This window comes from Candida albicans, chromosome 1 (assembly GCF_000182965.3).
Source record: "Candida albicans SC5314 chromosome 1, complete sequence".
Classification (NCBI taxonomy): domain Eukaryota; kingdom Fungi; phylum Ascomycota; class Pichiomycetes; order Serinales; family Debaryomycetaceae; genus Candida; species Candida albicans.
Genome location: NC_032089.1, coordinates 199283 through 222508, shown reverse-complemented (window position 1 = coordinate 222508; position 23226 = coordinate 199283). Strand labels below are relative to the sequence as shown.

General features: G+C 34.9%; 12 protein-coding genes and 1 non-coding gene across 13 annotated transcripts, besides 1 other annotated feature; 6 read left to right on the top strand and 7 right to left on the bottom strand. All coding sequences in view use genetic code 12, as the record gives it.

The window, feature by feature from the left end:
• Positions 1–334: part of a long terminal repeat ((eta-1a) Solo copy of the long terminal repeat (LTR) associated with the transposon Tca11; about 470 bp long, 13 copies per genome) that runs on past the window's edge.
• Positions 335–440: 106 nt separating this feature from the next.
• Positions 441–1970, top strand: ZPR1 (zinc finger-containing protein; the record flags this gene model as incomplete). The annotated part of the gene is made up of 1 exon (XM_713030.1): positions 441–1970. One exon carries the CDS (start codon positions 441–443, stop codon positions 1968–1970), a length of 1530 nt encoding a protein of 509 aa, XP_718123.1.
• A 139-nt stretch (positions 1971–2109) lies between these two features.
• CCH1 (Cch1p) lies at positions 2110–8874 on the bottom strand (the record flags this gene model as incomplete). The annotated part of the gene is made up of 1 exon (XM_713028.2): positions 2110–8874. The coding sequence occupies one exon, from the start codon at positions 8872–8874 to the stop codon at positions 2110–2112; it is 6765 nt and encodes a 2254-aa protein (XP_718121.1).
• Positions 8875–9761: 887 nt separating this feature from the next.
• Positions 9762–10070, top strand: CAALFM_C101090CA (mitochondrial 37S ribosomal protein mS33; the record flags this gene model as incomplete). Its single annotated transcript, XM_713027.1, has 1 exon — positions 9762–10070. The coding sequence occupies one exon, from the start codon at positions 9762–9764 to the stop codon at positions 10068–10070; it is 309 nt and encodes a 102-aa protein (XP_718120.1).
• A 61-nt stretch (positions 10071–10131) lies between these two features.
• On the bottom strand, positions 10132–11637 carry CAALFM_C101080WA (uncharacterized protein; the record flags this gene model as incomplete). The annotated part of the gene is made up of 1 exon (XM_713026.1): positions 10132–11637. The coding sequence occupies one exon, from the start codon at positions 11635–11637 to the stop codon at positions 10132–10134; it is 1506 nt and encodes a 501-aa protein (XP_718119.1).
• Positions 11638–12006: 369 nt separating this feature from the next.
• Positions 12007–13431, top strand: CAALFM_C101070CA (uncharacterized protein; the record flags this gene model as incomplete). Its single annotated transcript, XM_713025.2, has 1 exon — positions 12007–13431. The coding sequence occupies one exon, from the start codon at positions 12007–12009 to the stop codon at positions 13429–13431; it is 1425 nt and encodes a 474-aa protein (XP_718118.2).
• Positions 13432–13768: 337 nt separating this feature from the next.
• MBF1 (Mbf1p) lies at positions 13769–14224 on the bottom strand (the record flags this gene model as incomplete). Its single annotated transcript, XM_713024.2, has 1 exon — positions 13769–14224. One exon carries the CDS (start codon positions 14222–14224, stop codon positions 13769–13771), a length of 456 nt encoding a protein of 151 aa, XP_718117.1.
• A 429-nt stretch (positions 14225–14653) lies between these two features.
• CAALFM_C101050CA (trans-2-enoyl-CoA reductase (NADPH)) lies at positions 14654–15592 on the top strand (the record flags this gene model as incomplete). Its single annotated transcript, XM_713023.2, has 1 exon — positions 14654–15592. The coding sequence occupies one exon, from the start codon at positions 14654–14656 to the stop codon at positions 15590–15592; it is 939 nt and encodes a 312-aa protein (XP_718116.1).
• On the bottom strand, positions 15589–16032 carry CAALFM_C101040WA (peptide-methionine (R)-S-oxide reductase; the record flags this gene model as incomplete). Its single annotated transcript, XM_713022.1, has 1 exon — positions 15589–16032. One exon carries the CDS (start codon positions 16030–16032, stop codon positions 15589–15591), a length of 444 nt encoding a protein of 147 aa, XP_718115.1.
• Positions 16033–16224: 192 nt separating this feature from the next.
• Positions 16225–17244, bottom strand: HMT1 (protein-arginine omega-N methyltransferase; the record flags this gene model as incomplete). Its single annotated transcript, XM_713021.1, has 1 exon — positions 16225–17244. The coding sequence occupies one exon, from the start codon at positions 17242–17244 to the stop codon at positions 16225–16227; it is 1020 nt and encodes a 339-aa protein (XP_718114.1).
• Positions 17245–17451: 207 nt separating this feature from the next.
• Positions 17452–17524, bottom strand: tA(AGC)4. The gene has a single exon. It is a non-coding gene; the product is annotated as a tRNA-Ala (tRNA).
• Positions 17525–18093: 569 nt separating this feature from the next.
• Positions 18094–18564, bottom strand: CAALFM_C101010WA (uncharacterized protein; the record flags this gene model as incomplete). Its single annotated transcript, XM_713020.2, has 1 exon — positions 18094–18564. The coding sequence occupies one exon, from the start codon at positions 18562–18564 to the stop codon at positions 18094–18096; it is 471 nt and encodes a 156-aa protein (XP_718113.2).
• Positions 18565–18885: 321 nt separating this feature from the next.
• Positions 18886–19977, top strand: CAALFM_C101000CA (origin recognition complex subunit 6; the record flags this gene model as incomplete). Its single annotated transcript, XM_713019.1, has 1 exon — positions 18886–19977. One exon carries the CDS (start codon positions 18886–18888, stop codon positions 19975–19977), a length of 1092 nt encoding a protein of 363 aa, XP_718112.1.
• A 282-nt stretch (positions 19978–20259) lies between these two features.
• NMA111 (Nma111p) lies at positions 20260–23193 on the top strand (the record flags this gene model as incomplete). Its single annotated transcript, XM_713018.2, has 1 exon — positions 20260–23193. The coding sequence occupies one exon, from the start codon at positions 20260–20262 to the stop codon at positions 23191–23193; it is 2934 nt and encodes a 977-aa protein (XP_718111.2).
• Positions 23194–23226: the final 33 nt, after the last annotated feature.

Sequence of the window (23226 nt, the reverse complement as noted above, 5' to 3'; positions counted from 1 at the left end):
ACTTAAAGTGAGTGTAATAAGAATTGGTGGACACACATCCGTTCTATTTTGCACATAAACTACTTTATTTAAGAGAAATATTTAGAAGAAGAAAAAGAATTATTTTATATTATTTAGGTTTAATTAGAGAAATGAAAGTACTAGATACTTGAGAGCATTTAAGGTGAATATTATCACTGGTAAAAGGAGTTAAATGTGTAACCATTCATGAATAATGGTTCAACCTGAGTCAGAGGAATTGAATACTAATGGAAATCTCATAAAAATTACTATATTATAAATTATCTTAAATTAACTGCTGAACGTACGCACTGAGATTTGCTACGTCGTGACATGAACCTGTATTGCATATAGTAATCATCATCTCATCTGAAAAAAAAAAATGTTTGAGCTGAAAATAAAAAGACTTCAACGGATAAATCGTACACAATATCTCTCAAATGTCTGAAGAAGGAGCTCATATTGATAAAAAAGCTAAAATAGAAGATACAGACATGTCTGAAGAAAGTAACCAACAAGTGTTTTCCACTGTGGGAGAACAAGCTCAAGAAGTCGATAACGCTATTAAACAAACCGGAGCTGCCGATGCTGAAGGACACCCAGTTCAAGAAGTTGAATCTTTATGTATGAACTGTCACAAGAATGGGGTAACAAGAATGTTATTGACAAGAATTCCATATTTTAGAGAAGTCATTATAATGTCATTCGAATGTCCTCATTGTGGATTTAAAAATAGTGAAATTCAACCAGCAGCACAAATTGCTGAAAAGGGGGCAAGATACGTTTTAAAAGTTGAAAACAAGAAAGATTTCAATCGTCAAATTGTCAAATCCGAAACTGCTACGGTTAAATTCACTGAATTAGATATTGAAATCCCACCGAAAAGAGGTCAATTAATCAATGTTGAAGGTATTTTACAAGAAATGATTGATGATTTAGAGTCTGATCAACCACAAAGACAAAAAGTTCAACCTGAAGTTTATGAAAAAATTGATCAAGTGATAAGCAAAATAAAACTGTTCATCAATTGTGACCCAAATACTGTTCCATTAACGGTGACAGTCGATGATCCAGCAGGTAATTCTTGGATTGAATATGTCCCAGGTGAACCAACTCATAAATGGGCCATGTACGAATATAATAGAACTGCTGAACAAAATGTGTTTTTGGGATTGATTTCTGCTGATGACGTTGCTCAGCATAGACAAGCCGAATTAGCCAACAAAAAGCAAGCCACTGATTCAAACATATCATCAAACTTGAACAAAGAACAATCACAATCACAATCACAATCACAAGAAGAACATTCCAATCCTCATACTACTGGCTTCAAATCTGATGCTTCGGAAATTGAAAATTTCAGTAATGAAGTCCAAACATTTGCTGCCACTTGTTCCTCATGTTATAAACCATGTGAAACCCATATGAAAACAGTCAATATTCCTCATTTCAAAGATGTTATTTTAATGTCTACTGTATGTGATCATTGTGGTTATAAATCAAATGAAGTTAAAACTGGTGGTGCCATTCCAGAAAAAGGTAAAAGAATTACATTAAAAGTAACTGATCCAGAAGATTTAGCTCGTGATATTTTGAAAAGTGAAACTTGTGGATTAAATATTCCTGAATTGAATTTAGATTTAACTCCAGGAACTTTAGGTGGTAGATTTACTACTATTGAAGGTTTATTGACTCAAGTATTAGAAGAATTACATAGTAGAGTTTTCACTCAAACTTCAGATTCAATGGATGATGAAACTAAAACTAGATGGACAGGGTTTTTCGCAAGATTACAAGATGCTATCGATGGGAAAATTGGATTCACTATTGTTATGGAAGATCCATTAGCTTCTTCTTATATACAAAATGTCTATGCTCCTGATAATGATCCAAATATGACTATTGAAGAATTTGAAAGAACTTTTGACCAAAATGAAGGATTAGGTTTAAATGATATTAAAACTGATTAGACCATATTAAATAAATATGTATAGGTTATAATTCTAATGTTTTATTTTTCATTAAAAACAAACAAATACTATATTAAAAATCATTTATTCTTCTATTATAATCTATAAAAAAAAATTTTTGGTATTCTTCAGAGGAAAGCTATTTTTTCCTTTTTTCATCAGATTTTAATTCATCAAATGCATTTTTCCAAGATGACAGTTCAAGAATCTCCTCAATACTACCAACATCAACTAATGAACCACTGTTTTTACTTTCATATTCATTAACCTCTTCAGGATCCATAAACGGTGACACTTTTACTTCATCTTCAGTGGTTACAAATTCTCTTTGAGGCTTTTGTGATGGAATTTCAATAAATAATTTCGGATGAGAATGTTTCACATGTTGAGAATGATTAAGTTTAGCCACTGGTGTACTAGGATAATATACACCACTGGACATACTATGCTCTCCATAAATCACCGAGTTTCTTTCTGTACTTAAAGACGAGGAATCTCGTACATTTATATCACTCAGATTTCTTTTTCCACCTTCATCAGTGACAAATATAGTTGGTGGATTCTTATTAATCAAAAGTTGATCATTCCGCAAATAACTGTTTCTGGCTAATTTTTTATCAAAGGCAAGATTTGTATCCTTGATACCTAATCGATTGTCCTTTTTAAATTTCCAACGACAAACATATGTAGCAATGGTTTCATAGACTCGCTTGGTATGTAAACGCTTCATAACTTTTTGTATCAACAACCTTCTATCCAAATAATCAATCAAATTAAAACAATTACTTGTATCAAACGATGTGTACAATGGCAATTGCAATAAAATTCTTGTAAAAGATATTCCCGGATCATTATTCAACTCCATACATAATAATGCCTCTTCAATAAACATTTCGTATGCTTTCCGTCTTTCTCTAATTTTGGGGATATCCATTTGTTCCATAGTATGTTCAATGGCCCCATAATTAATCGTCACATCGTATGGATCATTCGGATTATTTCTAATAATCCATTTTTTGCACAATTCTGGAATTGTTAACAGTCCAGTGTAAAAATGGAAAGATAAAGCACCTTCAAGTGAATGTAACAATTTGGGTAACTCAATTGGTTTGATATAACCTGTTCCTTGAGGATCAAATTTTTGCCATGTTCTTTTGAATTTACGGACTTCTTCTCTTTGAATCAATTGATTATAACTCTCTTTATGTCCAATATAATCAAAACTATCCAAAATCAATGAAATAAACATATTCAAAAATATATACATTGATATTATGTTCCAGGCAATGAATAAAATATAAGCATATTGTTTATTACCACAATCACTGTTATCAAGGTTATTCTTACTGGTACAAAATGGTTGAGTTAAGGCAAAATCTTCCATAATATAATTCCATCCTTCTCCAAAACTACATCTGAATAAAAGAATCAATGCCTTGGGAACTGATCTTAAATTAATGTTCCCAGTAGTATTTGGTCCAAGTCTTGTCATTCCAAAAATTTGATTCATGGCAATTGCAAAAACCAAAAACACTATAATCCATGTAAACACCAAGGAAATCAAAGAGGGCAATGACGCCGAAGCAAATCTTAAAAGTTGACTCAATCTATTACTTCGAGGAATCACAAACACTAAAATAGCAACCAAGAATAACTTGTTAATATTTATCAATGGGGAATTAGGATCCAAAAAGTATGATCCGGTTGTTGTTCCAAAGGCACCTAAGGATACCACCAAATTAAAAATGTTCCATTTGTATTGCATAAATGTCGAAAACCCTTGTCCTGTGAAAAGCATGATTGAATTCACAAAAAACATACTGGATGCAATCATATAAATCAGAGTTCTAAATTGATTCAAACTATCATATGATGGGAAACATTCCAACAACAATGCTATGACATGCAAAACCAAAACACAATTCAAGGTTCTTGTCCAAACAGGATTTCTTTCAACGGTCATTCTGTAGCAAAATCTTCTTATAAAATGAAGATTTTCAATATTCTTTCTTTTCGAAGGTTTTACTTGCACCAATATCTTCTTAACTCGATACCATGATATTTGATCAGTTGTCATATAAGCTCTTCCAGTTGATCTCGAGTAATTACTAATGATAACAGATACAAACAATGTCAAAATGAAAACAATACTGATGAAATTGAAAAGAACCACAAAAAATCCATTGAATGGTGTTGCATTGGTTTCTTTGGGGGTACCGACCCCTGTACTAGCCATGACGTTGTTTAATAAGTCGACCCAACCTTCTAAAGAAACAATTTCAAACAAAGTTGCAAATGACGATGCAAATCGATTGAATTCTAATTGAGGATTGGTATATACGTTCGGACTAACAACCTGCCAATTGAACACAGTATTTTGATATTCATTGTAACAAGAGCTCATGTCAGACAGTCCGTCAACACAATACCCAAGTCGTCCATTAAAAATATTTAACCCCCAAATCGAAAATGGAAGCAATAAACAGAGGGAAATAACCGCAGCATTGATAATTTTCCAAAATCCAGCAATCATTGTATTATGGAAATTAGCTTTTGCTGTATCACTAACGGTTAACAATCTTAATGCTCTCAACGCTTTCAACCCTCTAACAATTCTTGATAATTTCCCGTCATTTTTCATATATGCAATTGTTTCTATCCACAAAGAAAGCAACACCACAAAATCAATTAGATTCCAAGATGATCGAGTATAAGCATTAGGGGTAAAAATAAATCCATCAGCAATAACTTTGATAGCAAATTCAACAGTGAATACCATTACAAATACAAATTCAGCCCAAAATACCCATGCCTCACCAGCATGATCCATACGGAAGATTGGTGTCATATAACATGCAATTACAACTAATGTGACAGTTGCAATGAACATCAATACAACCATGGCTTCTGCAACTGGCTTATAAGGAGCAACACCATCAATTCTTTCCCCATAACTTGGTTTAACCATTTTTTGACACAACCTACGAAGTGGATGATGAGGCCCAATAACATAAAACACATAATTGTATCGTGGATTAGCTTCCAAGAACTCGTTTTGTTTGCTAACAATGTTTTTTCTTTCCTTAACAATAGTTCTGGCAAAATTGGCTGGATTAAAATTCTCCAATGATACTTTCCTCCCTTTGGCCTTATTTCCATAAAATGGGTTGTTTCTGAACAAATTAAGGGTACGCCAGTAATTTACGCCTAACCATCGTTTCCAAGTCGATGCAGGCAACGTTCTTATTGCTTCTTCTTCATCATCAACTTCATTGCGAGCATCATTTTCCAAGAAATCGTTCACAGCAGTCCCACTCAAAAGTAAATTAACAACTGCTTCTTCTAGTTCATCTTTTACTTGTTTTCGTCTGAACAATTTCTTTTTGATTTTGGATAGCAACCCGGAATCTTGTTCAATATCTTGTAGCTTGTTTGTCATTGTATCAATGAATTGCAATAGTTGCTGTTTCCGCTTGGCTTCTTCTGAGACCTCTAACGTTTTAGCAATAACAGCAATGAAAATATTTAGGATAATCATATTAGACAACATAAACCATCCAATCAAAAAAATTGATCCAAATGATCGAGATGATGTGGTTGTGGCATATTGTTGCATACCATAAAGTATTTCTGTCCAATTTTCCGTTGACGTTATAACATACAAAGCAATGAAAACCCCGGGTAACGTGGTCATTGGAAAATCAAGATCACCAGCTTCATCTTCAGTAACCACTCCTTCAAAATATCTAGCCAATATTATGCTAACCAAAAAAAGTAAGATGAAATAGAACAATGCTAAATCAAAAATTGCTTTGAAATTTCCCATGATTTTTAACCACAAATTTCTTGTAATAGAAGTCCACAACACTACTCTATAAGCTCTCATCACTTGAAAAACAGTTAACCAATAGTATGCATGTCCAAGAGCAGCTTTGATTGGTCCGATAATAATGATGGTTGTGATCACTGCTAAAAACAAATCAAAACAGTTTCTTTTCACTCTGAAAAATAATCTCCAATTTGGAAAATAGAAAGCAAAACGCAAAATAATTTCAACCATAAAGACACCGGTAAAGGATGCTTCAAAACGATATAATAAATGTGCCCTACGATCAGACATATCTGCTCTTCTGAAGCATTGCACAAATAAATCAATGATAACACAGATCACAAAAAAGAATTCGAGATTATAATACCATTTCAAAAACACATTTTGATTCTTCAAAAATTCGAGTCGTTCTTCGTGCATTTGGACATCTTGATCGGCGTATCCAAATATTTTAAAAATCCGTCTTCCTTCACGTTTCTTTTTCTTTTCTTCTGCCACCTCCATTCTTGTAATATTGAATGATGCAACTATAATGGCAATAAATACGTTAATTAACCAAACTGTCATCACAAATATACATCCAATGAAAAATAAACAGGCTGCCATATTGTCTGTATCCATAGTGTAATACATAATATCAGTAAAAGTATTTGCACTCATAATAACAAATACAATCTCTAACGATTGCAATATATTGTCAAAGTTTAGTGTCCCATTGTAGGGATTATCTCCTGATATACATTGTGAATACATGGGACATCTGTAGCCCTTTATAACATTGGATGACAGACCATCTCTCATTAAATATGCCGCTGGTTCTCCATTAAGACCAATATAAGATCCACAATACAGACCTGAATTTACATATGTGTCACTTGGATCGTCAGGATTGGTCCATACACAATGTCTGGTTAATGAAGACTTGAAAGTTTGTACACCTATTATACCAAAGAATAACCAAAAGCAGGCAATAAAAATTGAAACGTCAATCAATTGCGGGATGGCTATCTTACATGCTGTCAAGATAGTGGTAGTACCAGTAGTCAAGTTACAAAGTCTCAAAATACGGAGACAACTGAGTGCTCTAAACAACATAATGTGGTGATCCGCATCATAATGATTGATTGATAAAAATAATGAAATCCAAAAACAAACCATAGATATGAAGTCTATTCTTTGCCAACTGCTTCTGAAGAATGCTCTTTTCAAATTTAGTTTTTCAAAAGTATGGGGTGCTGGTTTGAAAAAAGTGTTTTTGGCCTCTAGCATTTGTTTAGGTGCTGGAGTAGTTTCATCCAAATTATCAGGATCATTTGCTTGTGATCTGAGGGGTATATAATTACGATGATGCAGGTCCATCTGATATTTATCTTTCAAACTGAACGACCGATTTGCCTCTCCTAGTAAATCCTGCCTACTATCATTCAAGTCAATTTCTCTGATTTCACTATCTTCACTAGAGCTTCTTTTATCATTATCTTCAGATATAAACTTTTCTTGCCTCTTCTTCTCCACTCGAGACTTGAAGAATCCTAAAGATTTCAATATTTTCGAAATGTAATTTTTACTAAAATATTCCTTAGTAATCTCATTTTTGGGATATGGCAACCCTAACTCATCAAACATTATGTGGTCATCATAAAATCCGTAAGCTATAATTTTTCCTATGACTTCTGCCGTGTAGATGACATTTATGACCATGAGCAAATAATCTGCCCAGTTATATCCCTTGACAAAATATCCATTAAGTACTAAAGGATTCCATTGTCTGTAAGTCAATAAGGCAACTTGCAAAATCAAAATAATCAAAAGAAATGTGTTTATGAATTTGTTCTCGCACACGTGATAGCAAAATTGACGAACTTTTGATTCAGGAGTAAATATACCCAATGATTTCCCAAATAAATACATAGTGTCAAACTCTTGGTAGTTTGTTTTGTTGTTTTGATGCAGCTTTTTCGGTAATCGGAGATAATCTGTCACTGGGACTTCACGTGAGTATTCGTGTTGTGTTGTACCTGATATTTGCAGTTTGTTAGTTTGTTGTAGATACAACCCCAATCCATCTATATTCGAGTCTGAATAAGCATCTCTGTCGTTTCTAATAGATGTATTGGCAATAGATGTTTTGTCACTTTTGTTGCTGGATTTATTGTATTCATCAAAAAACGTAAAATGTTCACTCATAGGTGTTGGTAACGGCAAGCTTGTTTGCGACTCCACTGCACTCAATCTATCTGTACTTTCTTCATTTCGTCTACTGTTACCCCCTGCACCGGCAATACGATCTGAAATTCTTGAGATTGCATTAGCAATTCTAGGAGAAGCACCACCCCCATCTTTGGGATATGGTGACATCAACGAGCCTGTTTCCAAAAACCCTGGATCAACATGCAAGCTTGAATTCGGTCTAGTTTCGAAGGGGGAATTCACCAAATACTTTAATGAAGTGTCACTTTTGTTTTTGTTTGTGTTTGTGTTTGTGTTTGAAATGTAAGGAGATAAATCATTCAATGGAATATCTGTTGTGTAATTCACAAAGCTAGAATTTTCATCGCCTGAATTCTCTTCCCTCGAGTGGGTTGAGGACTTGGCCAATTTATTAACAGGGAACCAATTAGCTTCATTTTCCTTAGTACCTAATGCATAATTCAATCCTTCTTTTAACTCATCCAAATCTTCATCCTCAATCGCATGGCCTAGACTTGGTGTTGATGTACTTGAATGAGGTGACCTGGGCGAGCTTGGTCGGCTCAAATGTAGTACATTAAGTATATCACGTCCACTTCGTGAAGATCGCTTATCCGAATGAGCCAGTAATGAATCTGGAGCTCTGTCTTGAATTTGGTGTAACTCGGGTATCTCTATACTGGCTAGATCGTCTTCATGGTGTGACGAAGACTGCCTTTGCCAGTACTGTGAATCAGATATATATGTTTTATTTGGGTCGTAATCTTCGTCATAAGATGCCTGCTCTTCTTCGGGAATATGATGTACGTTAAGATTTGATTCAGTTGGGGGATTTATTATTATTCCAGGTCTGCCTCGACTTGAATGGGTATTGCTGTTATCCATGATTTATTGAAAAGTCTTGTAAATTAGTTGATTGGTCACTATTCCATGCAGGTGAGTCTATTAAAAAAAGGAATAGCCAACTCTAGATTCAAAGGTAGCAGTATCAAAAGCAAGGAAATATTGAAGAATCACCAATTTTTAAAAGACTAATGTTCCAAGATTCTCCGTTTAAACTTGTCAGTTATGTCTTAATTATAGACACGATTCTGTTTATTGTTTTTAGGTGTATAAGTGAATTTTAGTGGTGCTGTCTGATTTAAAGCTGGAAAATAAAGTAAAGAGAAAAAATAGATTTAGATTTCTGCCAAGATCTCAAAAGGGTAGTGTATGGTGGTGGTTGGAGTGACAGTAGTTATGATTTGGCTCGTACAACGGTTTAAGGAAGAAATAAATGTTGTTTGCAGATACAAATCTTGTTGAATCTATAAAAACATCTATTCTAAAATGATATTTATTCAATCATATATATATATACTTCTTTTAGTTCACTTGATCGATCTATTTTTATCGTGATGATCCCTACTATATTAGAGGCGAAGCAAGTGTATGAAAACTGGGAAAAAAAATGACATTGGCAGTGTTAATCTACAATGGCATTTATGGTCACAAAAAGTACCACTAATACACTGACAAATAATTAATCCACTGTCGACTTATTTCATTCCATTTCAAAATGTGCCTAAGTTTATGTTAGTAAAGCATACTCGTAGAACTGAGTTACCAATACTTTGTTGTGAAATCTACATTATTATCCTAATGATCACGTGAGATATGTTTTGAGAAGACACACACATCCAAACAAAAAGTGTATCCAAACAAATAAAGCAAAAAAAAATCTTCTCAGTTGTTCAAACCTTAGTTACATCTGAATCGATAGAACCACGGCCATGAGTGTGTTGAAAGTGTTACCATCCAAAGCAAGATTGGCAGAGGTTAGGAAAACTTCCTTTAAAATATTTGATCAGTTTTGGAATCCTAATGCAAAGAGAAACCCCAATAAAATATTAAGAGCACCTTTGAAAGGTCCAGAATATGTGAAATATTACGGTGATAATAATGCTGTACCTACATTCAAAGATTTCAAAAAATGGTTTCCTCAATTAAAATTAGTGGATCCTAGAGAAGCACATAGGGTATTTATAGTTGCAGATAGAAAAAGAAGAAATAAGGGTGCTCCTAAGAAGAAGAAACAATAATTTTATGTGTATTTTTATTTCCATCTCCTTGTACATACAATTACAAATATATATTCAAAGCTTATTTTGATTTGATTCTTTTCTTTAAATTAAATGTGTCTGTTATATCATCTAGCAGGATGGAAGTGTTTCCCACCAAATGTCTCTTTTTCCTGGGGCTGGCAAACTTATTGCTTGTGAAAACTGTTTCCCATAACGTTTTTTGTGTGGTGTTATATATTATAGTAATTTGATCAGCATTTGGTTGAGTATTCTTAATTGTACCGTTTGTTTCAAATATTTTCTGAGGTTTGTCATTGTCATCGTTCAAAGTCACAATCTGCTTTTCTGAGACGAGTACTAATTTATTGTCATTCTTGTAGAAATCAACAATAACAGTATCCACCTCTACTATGGATTCTATCTCTATCTCTATATCATCCGAGTCAGTCAACTCAAGGTCGCAACCTACCACGTATGTATTGTTGATGCAAATATATAGTTCAAACTCGTGTGAATAAACTTTTGTAATTTCAAGATTTTCAGGTAATGCTATTTTTCCGTAAACAAATTTGTCCCACAGTTGCTTCCAACCCTGTTTGTCTTTCAAGTCTAGTTCTATTGCCTTGATTACTCGTAATAACCTTATTTCAATTATTTGAATTTGCAATTGGTGTCCTTGAAGATCAGATACAACAATGTATTCCCTATCAGACAGGAGCGTCACCCAACTAGATTGAAACTCGTTACTACTAAAATGCAAATGATCATCTGAACCCATGTTATACCCATTATCCAAGATATCCACGTCGACTAACGGGTCAATTCTTCTTCTCTCAGAAACACGCCCTAGAAGATCATAAACCAATAAATTATATCCAAAAATCGTTTCATGGTCATTGAAAATCTGCAACCAAGTCCCCTTATCTGACCACGATAGTTTTGGCTCAGTTGTCAACGTATTCGGTAATTTGATCAGCTTAATAAGAAGGCTGACAGACCCCTCGTTATAAAAATGATACAATACCGGAGGTTTGTTATATTCAAGGGTGTTTGCAAGTATGGACCAGAATCTATTGTCATGACTAGGACGAATTAAGAGTGATGATATTGGCTTGTAGATTGTGAATAACACGTGCGTGCAATCCAAAGAGAACACCCTGACTGCTAGATCATGCTTTGAAAATATCAATAATTGACGACTGTTGGTATACGCTCCTAAATCCTTCTCAGATGGCGGTGGAATCCATTCTATACTTTCAATTCCTTCATTTTTGGGTTGCTTGATGAAAATAGGTTCGGTATCTTCCTTTCGGAAATCAATAATCATTGCAATATGTAAATTATCTACTACTATTGCAAGCTTTGTAGATACTGAGTCTGGTAGTATATGTTCCCATTGCAATTGTGATACAACACAAGGACCTGTGTAGTTACTTTGAGAAAACTGTCTCACTAGTGTTTGAAGGTTATATGACCGACAGACTGTTGACGTTTGTAAATTTAGTATTTCCAAATTGTTCTCTTCGTGCTTTAATCTGGCAATGTACTTGTGACATAGTGATACAGTTAAAATATCTGGTTTCATGTTCAATTATCGCTGAACCATTGGGGGAAAATATAAACAAAGAGAGAGATTGATGTATGTTGTTGTTTGTTTGTGAGAAATCAATCATCTTAGAGAGAATTCGCGTTTTTCCTCCAAGCGGAAAAAAAAGAAAAATAGGTTTGTGTGAATATATAAGAACCCGATACTATTGGAAACATATGTGTGAGAGAGAGAGCGAGAGGGAAAAAATAAGAGAGACAGAAAAAGAAACAGAAAATCATCTAATTCAAAACCAAAACATTGAAATCAAAATAGAAATATTGCAAAAAAGACCCACAACTTTGAATACCCATACATCGTTGAATGATTTTCTTCCATTATAAATCAATTTTAATAAACTAAATAGATATGAGAACACTGGGTGCTGGTAAAAAAAAAGCACTAACAAGAAAGAAATCAAAAAAGCAAGCTAAATTGGTCCATGACACAGACGATGATGAACAAGCTACTCCACAGCCAAGTTTGTTATCTAGGAAAAACCAATTATCTGATTTATTTTCTTCACAAGAGAATTTTACTAAAAACTCTGCTCCTAAGAAGCGACATACATTTGAAGAGGATGGAGAATTTGTGTATAAACGAAGTCAATCACCTACACAACAGTCTCGTAAGAAAAGAAAGGTCAATACTCCAGTTACTCAATTACATGAGGAAATTGATTTGATGGCACGAGAGGACATAAATAGTGATTCTTCAGATGATATATTCAATTTAAGCAGAAAGAAAAATAAACAACGAGTCAAAGGACAATCTGTCAAGAACCCGACAAAATTAAGGTCTCCTTTAGGAAACGGGTACAATTCGGACGATTACATAGAGCAAGTATCTCGTGAAACTTTACAATTACATGACAACGAGAAAACGGTTTCTAACAAGAGAAGACAGTCTTATTTGAATCGAGGTAAAAGAGTTTCTTCAATTGGTAATGGGTTTGTGGGAGTGCCCCATAAAGAAGTTCCTGTGTCTGATTATTATAAGCTTTTGGATACTACGATGCCGGGACCAGATAGGTTGAGACAATTGTTGATATGGAATATGAAGAAGCAATTTGAGAAAGATGAGGAAGATTTGAAACAGCGGGAATCTGAGGATCAAACCGCGCCAAGTATAGCAAGGGTAATCAAGGAAGAGATTATAAGAGATTTGACGGAAAAGAAGATTTCTACAAGTTGGTACGATAACAGAAACAACAATATAGAAACGATAAGTGGGAAAGTGGTTACTGTGCCCAATCCTTTAAATATTACAAATCTAAAGAATATTGATATTTACACCAAGAAATTGAAAAATCTAAGAAAACAGAAAGCTGAGTGGCATAAAGTTTACAAACAAGCAATACGACCGTTAGAAACAATGAAGATTAGTTTATCTGACGACAAGAAACAACTAAATAAGTACATAAAGGAAGAAAGGGTCGGAAACATACAACCAGATGCAATTGACAACTCAATGGTTGAAACAATTGAGGCTAACCATACTGAGGTTAAATCAAATATAACAAAACTAGAGCCTGAAGTGGATAAGCTTTATTTCACAGCATTCCAATTAAATCGTGCAAGCGACTTGTTGAAATCGGTAGAGCAACAACAATTAAACAAAAAGGTGTCACAGTATTTGCAGGGTTACTCAAATAAATCAAAAGTGGAAGCATATAAATCCCTACCGTCCAGCAGCGGTAGCAATAACAGATGGTCTATACCTCTGAAAAATGTTGACACAAAAGATCTTTTAAGAGCTATATGTCGGTTGGAAACCCAAAACAAATCTTCATAAGCGCAGTCCGATTAATAAACCCCAGTTTTTCCTTATACTGATTTCGATTGCAAAACATTTATCATTGATTTACTTTTAATTTTTTCATCATTATTTATTTCTTGTCATGTATTACTCTCTTTGGATGATGTTATTATTTTTGTATTATTATTAGTATTATTCTTAATCTAGCATTGACTATAAATGTACGTTTCTATTTTTGTTAAAAAAAAAAGCACAACCTCGGTATTCTATTACGGGTATAACATATGTACATACATAATACATTGGTTGTTGAACCCTGTACACAGGCACGATACAATCTAAATAGTCATGAATTCGTCAATCATTGAAACCCTTATTTTTTCTTAGCAAACAAAGGTTCACCAATATTCTTACCTCTTAACTTAACACCCAAGGCTCTTTCTAACTTGGCCAATAATTGTTGGTTTGGAATAGCTCTTCCGGCTTCGTAATCATTGATAACGTTTGGTTTTTCATTCACCTTAGTGGCCAACTCTTTTTGAGTCAATTTCTTTTCTTGTCTAGCTTGTTGAATCGCTTTACCAACACTGACATCTACTTTCTTAACAGCAACAACATCATCAGTTGCATCCAATTTAGTTAATCTTTGTCCTTCTGGATTTGACTTGGTGTTGGCAGTTCCGTATTTCTTTTCGGTACCAACAACCAAACCAGCTCTTCTGGCAGCATTTAATTGTGAAGAAGTCTTAGCAACATTTTCTCTTGGACCACCACCGCCAACTCTGGCCTTTTGTCCGATAATAGTAACTGAATCCCAATCTGAAGACATGATCGATAATATTATTGATTTAATGAATAGAAAAAGAAAGTGTGAGTCAACGGTGTCATTTTTTTTTCTTTGATCAGTTGCCACCACCAATTCTTTTCAATGGAAAAAAAATTTTGAGGAAATAATCCACAGTTGGTTAGCACACGAAAAGCAAGATTACAAGTAAAGATCTTTAGTGATACATAAATATATAAATAGAATCATACATGAAGTAAACAGTTGCAAGAGAGATTCAGAATTGCTGAAGCTTTTTCTTTTGAATGATGCTCTGTTGGTAAAGTGTCGTCAAAATTATGATTGCTAAAACTTAAATAAATTTGTGTGCTTGGATCTTGTGTATAGTTGCCATTTGCAAAAAAAAAAAAAACCRAAAAAAAAAAAAAGACCAGTTACAGTATATATTTTCATCCCATATACCAGAAAGACAGTATGACTGACATTGAAGTCAAATCACGTTCCAGATCCATTAAATCTTTTTCCTCCAATGAATTGACCCCGGACTCGTCAGTTCAAGAATTAATCAACGAATTGAGTTCTGATAATCATATTTCCGAACATAGACTTAGATTAACTAAATTAGAAAATGGCAAACAAGTAGCTTTGATTCCTCATAAGACTTTTGCTGAGAACGGTATCCCAAAGACTGCAAGCAAGATTGAATTGTTTGTCAAAGATTTGGGTCCGCAAATCTCATGGAGAACTGTTTTTTTGGTTGAATACTTTGGTCCCTTTATTTTTCATCCGTTATTTTACTATGTCCAATCACTCTATGGTTCTGGATCTTTCGAACACACACAAACTCAAAAATTTGCCTTTGCAATTGTCCTTTTGCATTTTTTAAAGCGTGAATTGGAAACCATTTTTGTTCATAAATTCTCTAACGCAACAATGCCAGCTTTCAATATTTTCAAAAATTCAGGACATTATTGGATTTTGTCTGGTTTTAATTTGGCATATTTTATTTATGGTCCAAGTGATAAACTGGGGGTTTTAAAATACTTTTTCCATGTTAATGAATTACCAAGCTCAGTTGTATATGGTCTTTTCGGCTTGTGGGTTTTCGCCGAATTATCTAACTTGACTACTCATTTAATTTTGAGTAACTTGAGAAAAGGTGATTCCAAAGTTTACGTTATTCCGTTCGGATATGGATTCAATTGGGTTTCTTGTCCTAACTATTTTTTTGAATCATTGTCGTGGTTAGCCTATGCTTTACTCGTAGGTAACTGGTCAGCTTGGATTTTCTTATTTGTTAGTTCCGGTCAAATGTGGCTTTGGGCTGTTAAAAAACACCAGAGATACTTGAAATCTTTCGGCGATGACTACAAAAAGTTGAAAAGAAAGATATATATTCCATTTGTTATTTAACTTTGTTGATCTTGTGGGTTAAATTTAATTGACACGCTGTTAACGCAGTGTCTTTCATCTGTAGGTGTCTTATAGCCTTCACCTTTAAATACATGACCTAAATGTCCGTCACAGTTCGAGCATCTCATTTCTTCCCTAATCATACCGTGTGATTCGTCTCTATAAATTTTCACAGCTCCAGGGAGGGCTTCGTAGAAAGCTGGCCAACCACAATGTGCCTTGAATTTTGTGTTCGCCTTGTATAATGGGTACTTGCAACCAGCACACTCATAGTACCCTACATCTGAAGCTGGGGTATTGGTATATTCACCTGTGTATGGAGCTTCAGTTCCGCCCTGACGTAATACACGGAATTGTTCTGGTGATAAAATAGCTCTCCATTCTGAATCTGATTTGGACATGTTTCTGACAAAAGTTCTAAATGCTGAAGATTTGAACATTCAAAGTTAACAAGGGTTTATACTGTTGCCACCAAAAGTTTATTTTTCTTGAGCAAAGAAAAAAAAAATTGATTGTTCTCGACTTTTCTTTTGTATATGTAGATATTATGTAAGTAATCAACTATAAACATTTTAGGCTTTGGGGAGAAATATAATAGGGATATACCAGTCTACACATTACGAACACCAATACTAGCGTAAAAAGTAAGTGTATCCACCCTTCAATTCTCTTGATTTATCATTGGCTTGAGTTTTTACTTCCCATGAGATATCAATGTCAAGTTCCCTTGGGTTAATTTTACTTGGTACAGCTGTAATTTCACCGTTAATAGTGTCTCCTTTCTTGAGATCCAAGACTTGATCCATGTAAAAAACTGTCTGCTTCCAATGGGTGTATTGGTGCATTGGTCCAGTTGGTAAGATGACTCTTTGTTTACCTGGGAATACAGCATCCCAGTACACAATAAAGGCATGACAGTAATCATTATCAATTGCTTGTAACTCAAACTTTCTCTTAATAGATAATTGCTCTTTTGTAACGGTATTAATGTCAAATTCAAAAAACTGTGTACCTTTGGTAATCAAAGATTGATTGTTGACAGTGTCAACCAATGGTTCTTCCATGGCAGTTTTAATAAATGGAGTGTAGTCAAACCCATAAACATCCTCCCAATAATGTATCTTTTCATCTTTGTACTGCGCATCCTCAATACCAGCAATGTACATTTGACATTTGTCTGGGAAAATCAACCCGCCTTCAACAAGATATCTGTCTCTGGCATATAAGACTGTATCCAACATAGATTCGTACAACAAGAAATAACCCATCCACTCTGATATTATTATGTCAACTTTGTCAACTGGCAAGTTGATGTCTTCTAATTTTCCTTGCAACAAAGTAATCTTATCACTGAATCCATTCAACTCCACGATTTCCTTGGCCTTGTCAATAATAGACGACATATCAACTGAATATACATGTTTGGCACCAGCTTTAACGGCAAACATAGACAAAATACCAGTACCACATCCAACATCAAGAACAATTTTGTCTTTAAACAAATCCTTATTTCTGTACATGGCATTACGGTAACTCAAGGTACGTGAAGTATCCTTTAACATTTCTTCGTGGATACCAAAATGATCGTAGGATGAAAAATAGTGTTGTTCAAATTTTGACAATTGTGATTTATCAGTAGCTGATTCAGACATCTTGTTTGGGATATAATCTATATTGGTTTAAGAATTAGATCAAAAAATAAAAGACAAAAAAGTATTTAATATTTTATTTCGATGCCACAAGGTTTTGAGTGGAAAATTTTTTGTTTTTTTTTGTACGAGATGGATCGCGTAGAAGACATTACTACCATGGCATCTCTAATACAAAAATTAGGAGAATGAAAAATTCGAAAAAAAAATTGGACGAGATAAGAGTCGAACTCATGACCTTTCCCATGCTAAGGGAACGCGCTACCAACTACGCCACACGCCCATTTTCGAGTTTGGAATTTTTTGGGAATATTAAGTCGCTTAATTTGGATTGCTTTTTCTATTTCAAAATTGATTTTTGAATCTATAGACATAATACTGACAATTTTTAATAGCCGGATTTGAGTATTTTGAGTAGAAGTTGGTATGCTCTTTTGAATTAAATGGTCAATTTTTGAGTGTATTTTTTTGAAGAAATTTGCAATTATTTTTATTCAAAACTTGTCTCAAGCTGTAAATTGTTTATTTTTTGAGATCAATGAGCCTGAAAAATCTGCTTACCACAGAACTATTTTTATTCCTCTTGAATTTAAAGTCTATTATTTATAGCTAAACGATCGAAGTACCTTAACACAGAAATTACGGAATGAAGGGTACTCACATAACCATAATTGATGCAAGTTTGCTCTCAGACGAGCAATTCTCTCAAAAAAAGAGCTTTCTACAAATTAAAAACCATTTTGGCGTTACTTCCAATCTGCATCTTTTAGCTTATTTATACAATGTAAATGCGTGTACTAAATAATAATAAACCTTAAGTTTCTATAAATATTACTCAACTGAATAGATAACCTATTTTGTTCTGATATGTTTCAAAGGACCAGCTGAATGATAAAAGTTTGCTGAATAATCTTTTTTTCTGAAATGTCTTTTCTTAGGTTCTTGCACGTAGTGATCCCATCCTTGGTTTTCAGCAAATTTGATAGCAGATTCTTTGGTGTCAAACTTCATTATGGTACCTTGCATGTAATCGGCAGATCCTTGGTAACCCATTAAATCATTCTCCCATCTATTTCCTTTGCCTAAAACGTCCCAGTCCAATTTCCAGTGGCTACCATTGTGGTGACCAGATTGTGTAGCAGGCTTGGCTTCTTGGTAGATTCTGACAACTCTTTCTGTCACAAGTTCTCTTGGGGCACCAGAAACAATTTCTTTACCACTTGAATCTGTAGCGGCAGTAAGCTCAGATTGTTTTAATATAGAAGTTGTTGCAAATGTACGTGTACAAAGCGGCAATGATCTTATGGATACTCTGGATAACATTTTATTGGAATATATATTGACTTAGTTGTGGAATGTTTATGAGACAACTGAGAGGAAGTTCGCAATGAGTGGATAAGTAGATTTTGAATTGTTCTGGTTGGTTGAAAAGAAAAAAAAAAAAATACAATACAATTGAAAATGATGAAAACCGAGAAAGTAGTGCGAATTGCAACAAAACTTCAGGACTACTATACTTTTATCTTGACATAAAGTAAGTTGATTTCTCTACTCTGTCTTGATTCTTCTTCTTCTTTGTTTACTTTTTTTTTTTCAAATTTTTCAATTACGACATCGAGTATTCACCCCAAGGTCTCAGTACAAATGTCCTCTTCTCAAGCACGAAAAGCTCTTCAAGATGTAATTCCCAATTATTTAGGTGAATTTACACCCAAGCTACTAGATTATATCAATTCCTTATATCAACTTAGTTTAAGGAAACAAGCAATACTACCAAATAAATCGGAAATTGCACGTTTTCATCTATGTGCTGTTGTTATTGTTGAAAAATATAAACAATCTTTTGAATTGCCGACTCCTGATGTGTCAAGAATACCAACACAACCTAAAGTAGCAGCAAAGTTACTAGACACTTTTCGTGAGTTGATAGAACAAATCTCCGCAGCCAGCACACCTGTATCAAGTCCCAAAAAGGTGAAACCACCATCCCAAAGTCCACTGACACCAACAAAGAGTCGAACAAGCAAAGAGAATTTGAAATCAGGATCCCCTTTAAAACGTCTTCGAGCAGAAATGTTGCAAGAAGACCAGGTCAATGGTAACTCCCCCGATGGCCAACTTAAGGATGTAGACTCTCCCTTTAACCCAAAGAAAAGAAAAGAATCCAAGGCAGGCACCCCAACACATAAAGTTTATAAATACGATAAGAAACACGTTCTGATAGCAGATTTTATAGCATTCTGCAACACTTTCCTTATACCAGGTGATATCACCGCCAAGATGGTGGGCACATTTTTAACGCATCAACACAAGTTTCTTAAAAAAAGTGATTGGTCATTGGCCTGTGGTATGGTTTATGCGGCATACATTCGGATAAATAACAGATTACTTGCACAACTGGTTGGCACCAAGTCAGAGTTCACGAAACAATTGTTACAATACCAGAAGGGAGGTTTACTGCTAGGGGCCATGCAATCTTGGTGTGGTATAATCGAAGAATGGATTCAAGATGAACCATGGATTCAAGAGATAGAAAAGACTTACGCTTATGGTAGCAAAACAGCTGAAGAAACCAGAAATTCTTTTGAAAGAAAAGCGAAAATAGGTGAAGGCTGGGACCTAATGGAACAGTTTGGGGCTATGATTCATGGCGAGACAATTTCGTTATCAAGTCACCAAGAAGAGTATTACAAAAACTGGCGTAAAGAGGCTTTAGAGAAATGTGACCAACTATAAGACATGGAGATAAATAATTAGTAATGCATAGACTATTAGATTTGTTAAGGACTAGTTTATGATTTTTAATATCGTGTGTGCATGTGTTGTTTTTCTTTTTTTGAAAATTGTATTTGGAATGGTTCTCGCCCATCTGTCTCTAGACCATCTCTCTGCTTCATCTTTGTTTTTAATTTTTAATTTTTTTTTTTCATGTTTTTTTTTTTCTCTTTTCTAGATGATCTGTTTAGACACCTTACATCAACTATTTGAGTTTTTAGTTACAGGGGACATAGAATCAGCATGCAAGATATGGAATCGTTGAAAAGAGACGCTGAGGTTTCTTTAGGCAACGAGAATAAGAGAAAATGCTATAAAGAATTTGAAGAAGATGAAAGTGAGATTGAATATGTTTCTGAGTCCCCACATCCAATATTCGATTCACCAATAACAAGTAATAATAACAAATGGGCCGAAACCATCACAAACGTTGTAAACTGTGTTGTTTCAATACACTTTTCCCATGTGGCACCTTTTGATACCGAGAATGCAGTGTCAAGTGAGGCAACTGGGTTTGTTGTCGATGCCTCACGAGGACTTATACTCACCAACAGACATGTTGTTGGACCTGGACCGTTCACCGGATATGTTGTATTTGATAACCATGAGTCGGTTGATGTCAAACCGATTTTCAGAGATCCTATACACGATTTTGGTATTCTAAAATTCAATCCTCAGGACGTCAAGTACTTGAAGTTAACTCAACTAGAGTTGGCACCAGATTTGGCAAAAGTTGGTACTGAAATAAGGGTGGTTGGTAATGATGCAGGTGAAAAATTGTCTATATTATCTGGGTTTATTTCAAGATTGGACAGAAACGCTCCGGATTATGGTAGTTTGACGTACAATGATTTCAACACCGAATATATACAAGCAGCCGCAGCTGCTTCAGGTGGGTCTTCTGGTTCCCCAGTAGTGAACGAGGACGGTAAATGTGTTGCATTACAGGCCGGAGGACACACAGAAGCTGCAACTGACTACTTTCTCCCAGTTTATAGACCATTGAGAGCCTTGCGTTGTATTCAAAATAATGAACCAATCACAAGAGGAGATATTCAAGTAGAATGGGAGTTGAAGCCCTTTAATGAATGTGTTAGATTGGGATTGACAGCAGAAGCAGAGCAAAATGCAAGAAGATTGTTTCCCGATAAGGTTGGATTGTTGGTTGCAGAGCTTGTATTACCTGATGGTCCCGCAGATAAATTAATAAAAGAAGGCGATACCCTTATTTCCATTAACAATGAGCCAATCGCAACATCTGTTCGAGTTGATGAAATTTTAGACGAAAATGTTGGCAAAGAGTTGGAATTTGTATTGCAAAGAGGTGGTCGTGAAATCAGACAAAAGATTACTATTGGTGATCTTCATAGTATTACTCCAAACAGGTTTGTGGTTGTAGCAGGTGCTCTGTTCAACGACTTGTCATATCAAATTGCCAGATGTTACGGTTTACCCGTTAAAGGAGTGTTTGTGAACGGAGGTACAGGATCTTTCGAGTTCTCACCACAAGATACACTTGGTTGGATGATTGAGTCTGTTGATGACGAGCGAGTGGAAGACTTGGATGAGTTTGTAGAGGTTATGAAGAAAATTCCTGATTGTTCAAGGGTTCCAGTGACTTATCGTCATGTATCTGATATGCATTCAGAATACGTTAGAAGTATTTATATTGACAGACATTGGCACACTTCTTTCAAAATGGCAACTCGAAATGATAGCACGGGTTTGTGGGATTTTGAAACTCTTCAAAAAGAGGCATTGCCCCCTGTTCCTCTTGAGCCTCAAAATGCAAAGTATATTGACATCCCCTTCGGTGATGACAGTAAAAAAGGTTGTGCTGATTTGGTGAGATCATTTGTTCAGGTACGAACACTTTGTCCAAGTCCTATTGACTCACATCCTTTTAGAAAAGATATATGTTATGCTGTTGTGATTGACGCCACCCATGGGTATGTTCTTGTTTCACGAAAATATGTTCCACATTATTTATGTGACATTTTTATTGTTTTTGCTGAATCAATTGAAGTCCCTGGAAAAGTTGTGTTTTTACACCCCCATCTCAACTATGCTATAGTCAAATACGACCCAGGCTTAGTGTTGGCTGATGTCAAAACACCCGTTTTTGGAACTTCACCATTACAAAGAGGAGATAAGTCGTTTTTGATAGGATACAATTATCATTTGAGATTGGTCACAGATGACGTCAAGGTGAGTGCTGTCTCCTCTTTGAATATCAATGCTAGCTCAAGCTCACCACGTTACAGAGGCACTAATTTAGAGTGTATTTTGCTTGACAGCAAGATTAGAAATGAATGTGATGCTGGTGTATTGGCTGATAATGATGGAACTGTGCGTGGGTTTTGGTTATCATACTTGGGAGAGTCTGATGAAAAGACTTACAAAATGGGATTAGACGTGACAGATGTGAAGGAAGTGATCCTGCAATTGCAACAAAACAAAGTGCCAAAAGATATGAGAATACTTGATGCAGAATTTACTTCGCTTACTGTTTTACAAGGTAGAACTAGAGGTGTCTCTCTGAGCTGGATTGAACAATTGGAGAAAGAAGCGGAAGATAACATCAAATTTTTAGCCGTTGAACGAATTGCTGCACCTAGTTTGGGTAATCAAGTTACAAATCCATTGAAAATTGGGGACGTGGTTCTTTGTGTTGATGGTAAGCCTGCAAAGAGTTTGAGAGATTTGAATTCCATGTATACTAAAGACATTTTAGAATTTAAGATTATCAGACAAAAGAAAGAAATGACATTGAGAGTCCCAACCACTGAAACAAGAGAACTCGACACGTCTCATGTTGTTTTCTGGTCTGGTGCATTACTTCAAACTCCACATTATGGTGTAAGACAGTTGATGAAAAGTATTCCATCTGAAGTATATGTAGTTGGAAAATCGTCTGGTTGCCCAGCAGACCAGTACTATATTGTACCGAATTGTTTCATCACCCATGTCAACGACAAGGAAACCAAAAATCTTGAGAGTTTTGTTGACGTAGTAAAGGATTTGCCCGACAAAACATATGTGAAGCTAAGAGTAGTTTCATTTGACAATATACCAATGGCTATATCTTTGAAGACAGACTACCATTATTTTCCTACTATTGACGTTAGAAAGGAAATCGATACAAATACTTGGATGGAGAAAAAATACAATGAATAGTAATATTTATATAATATATATATATATATATTT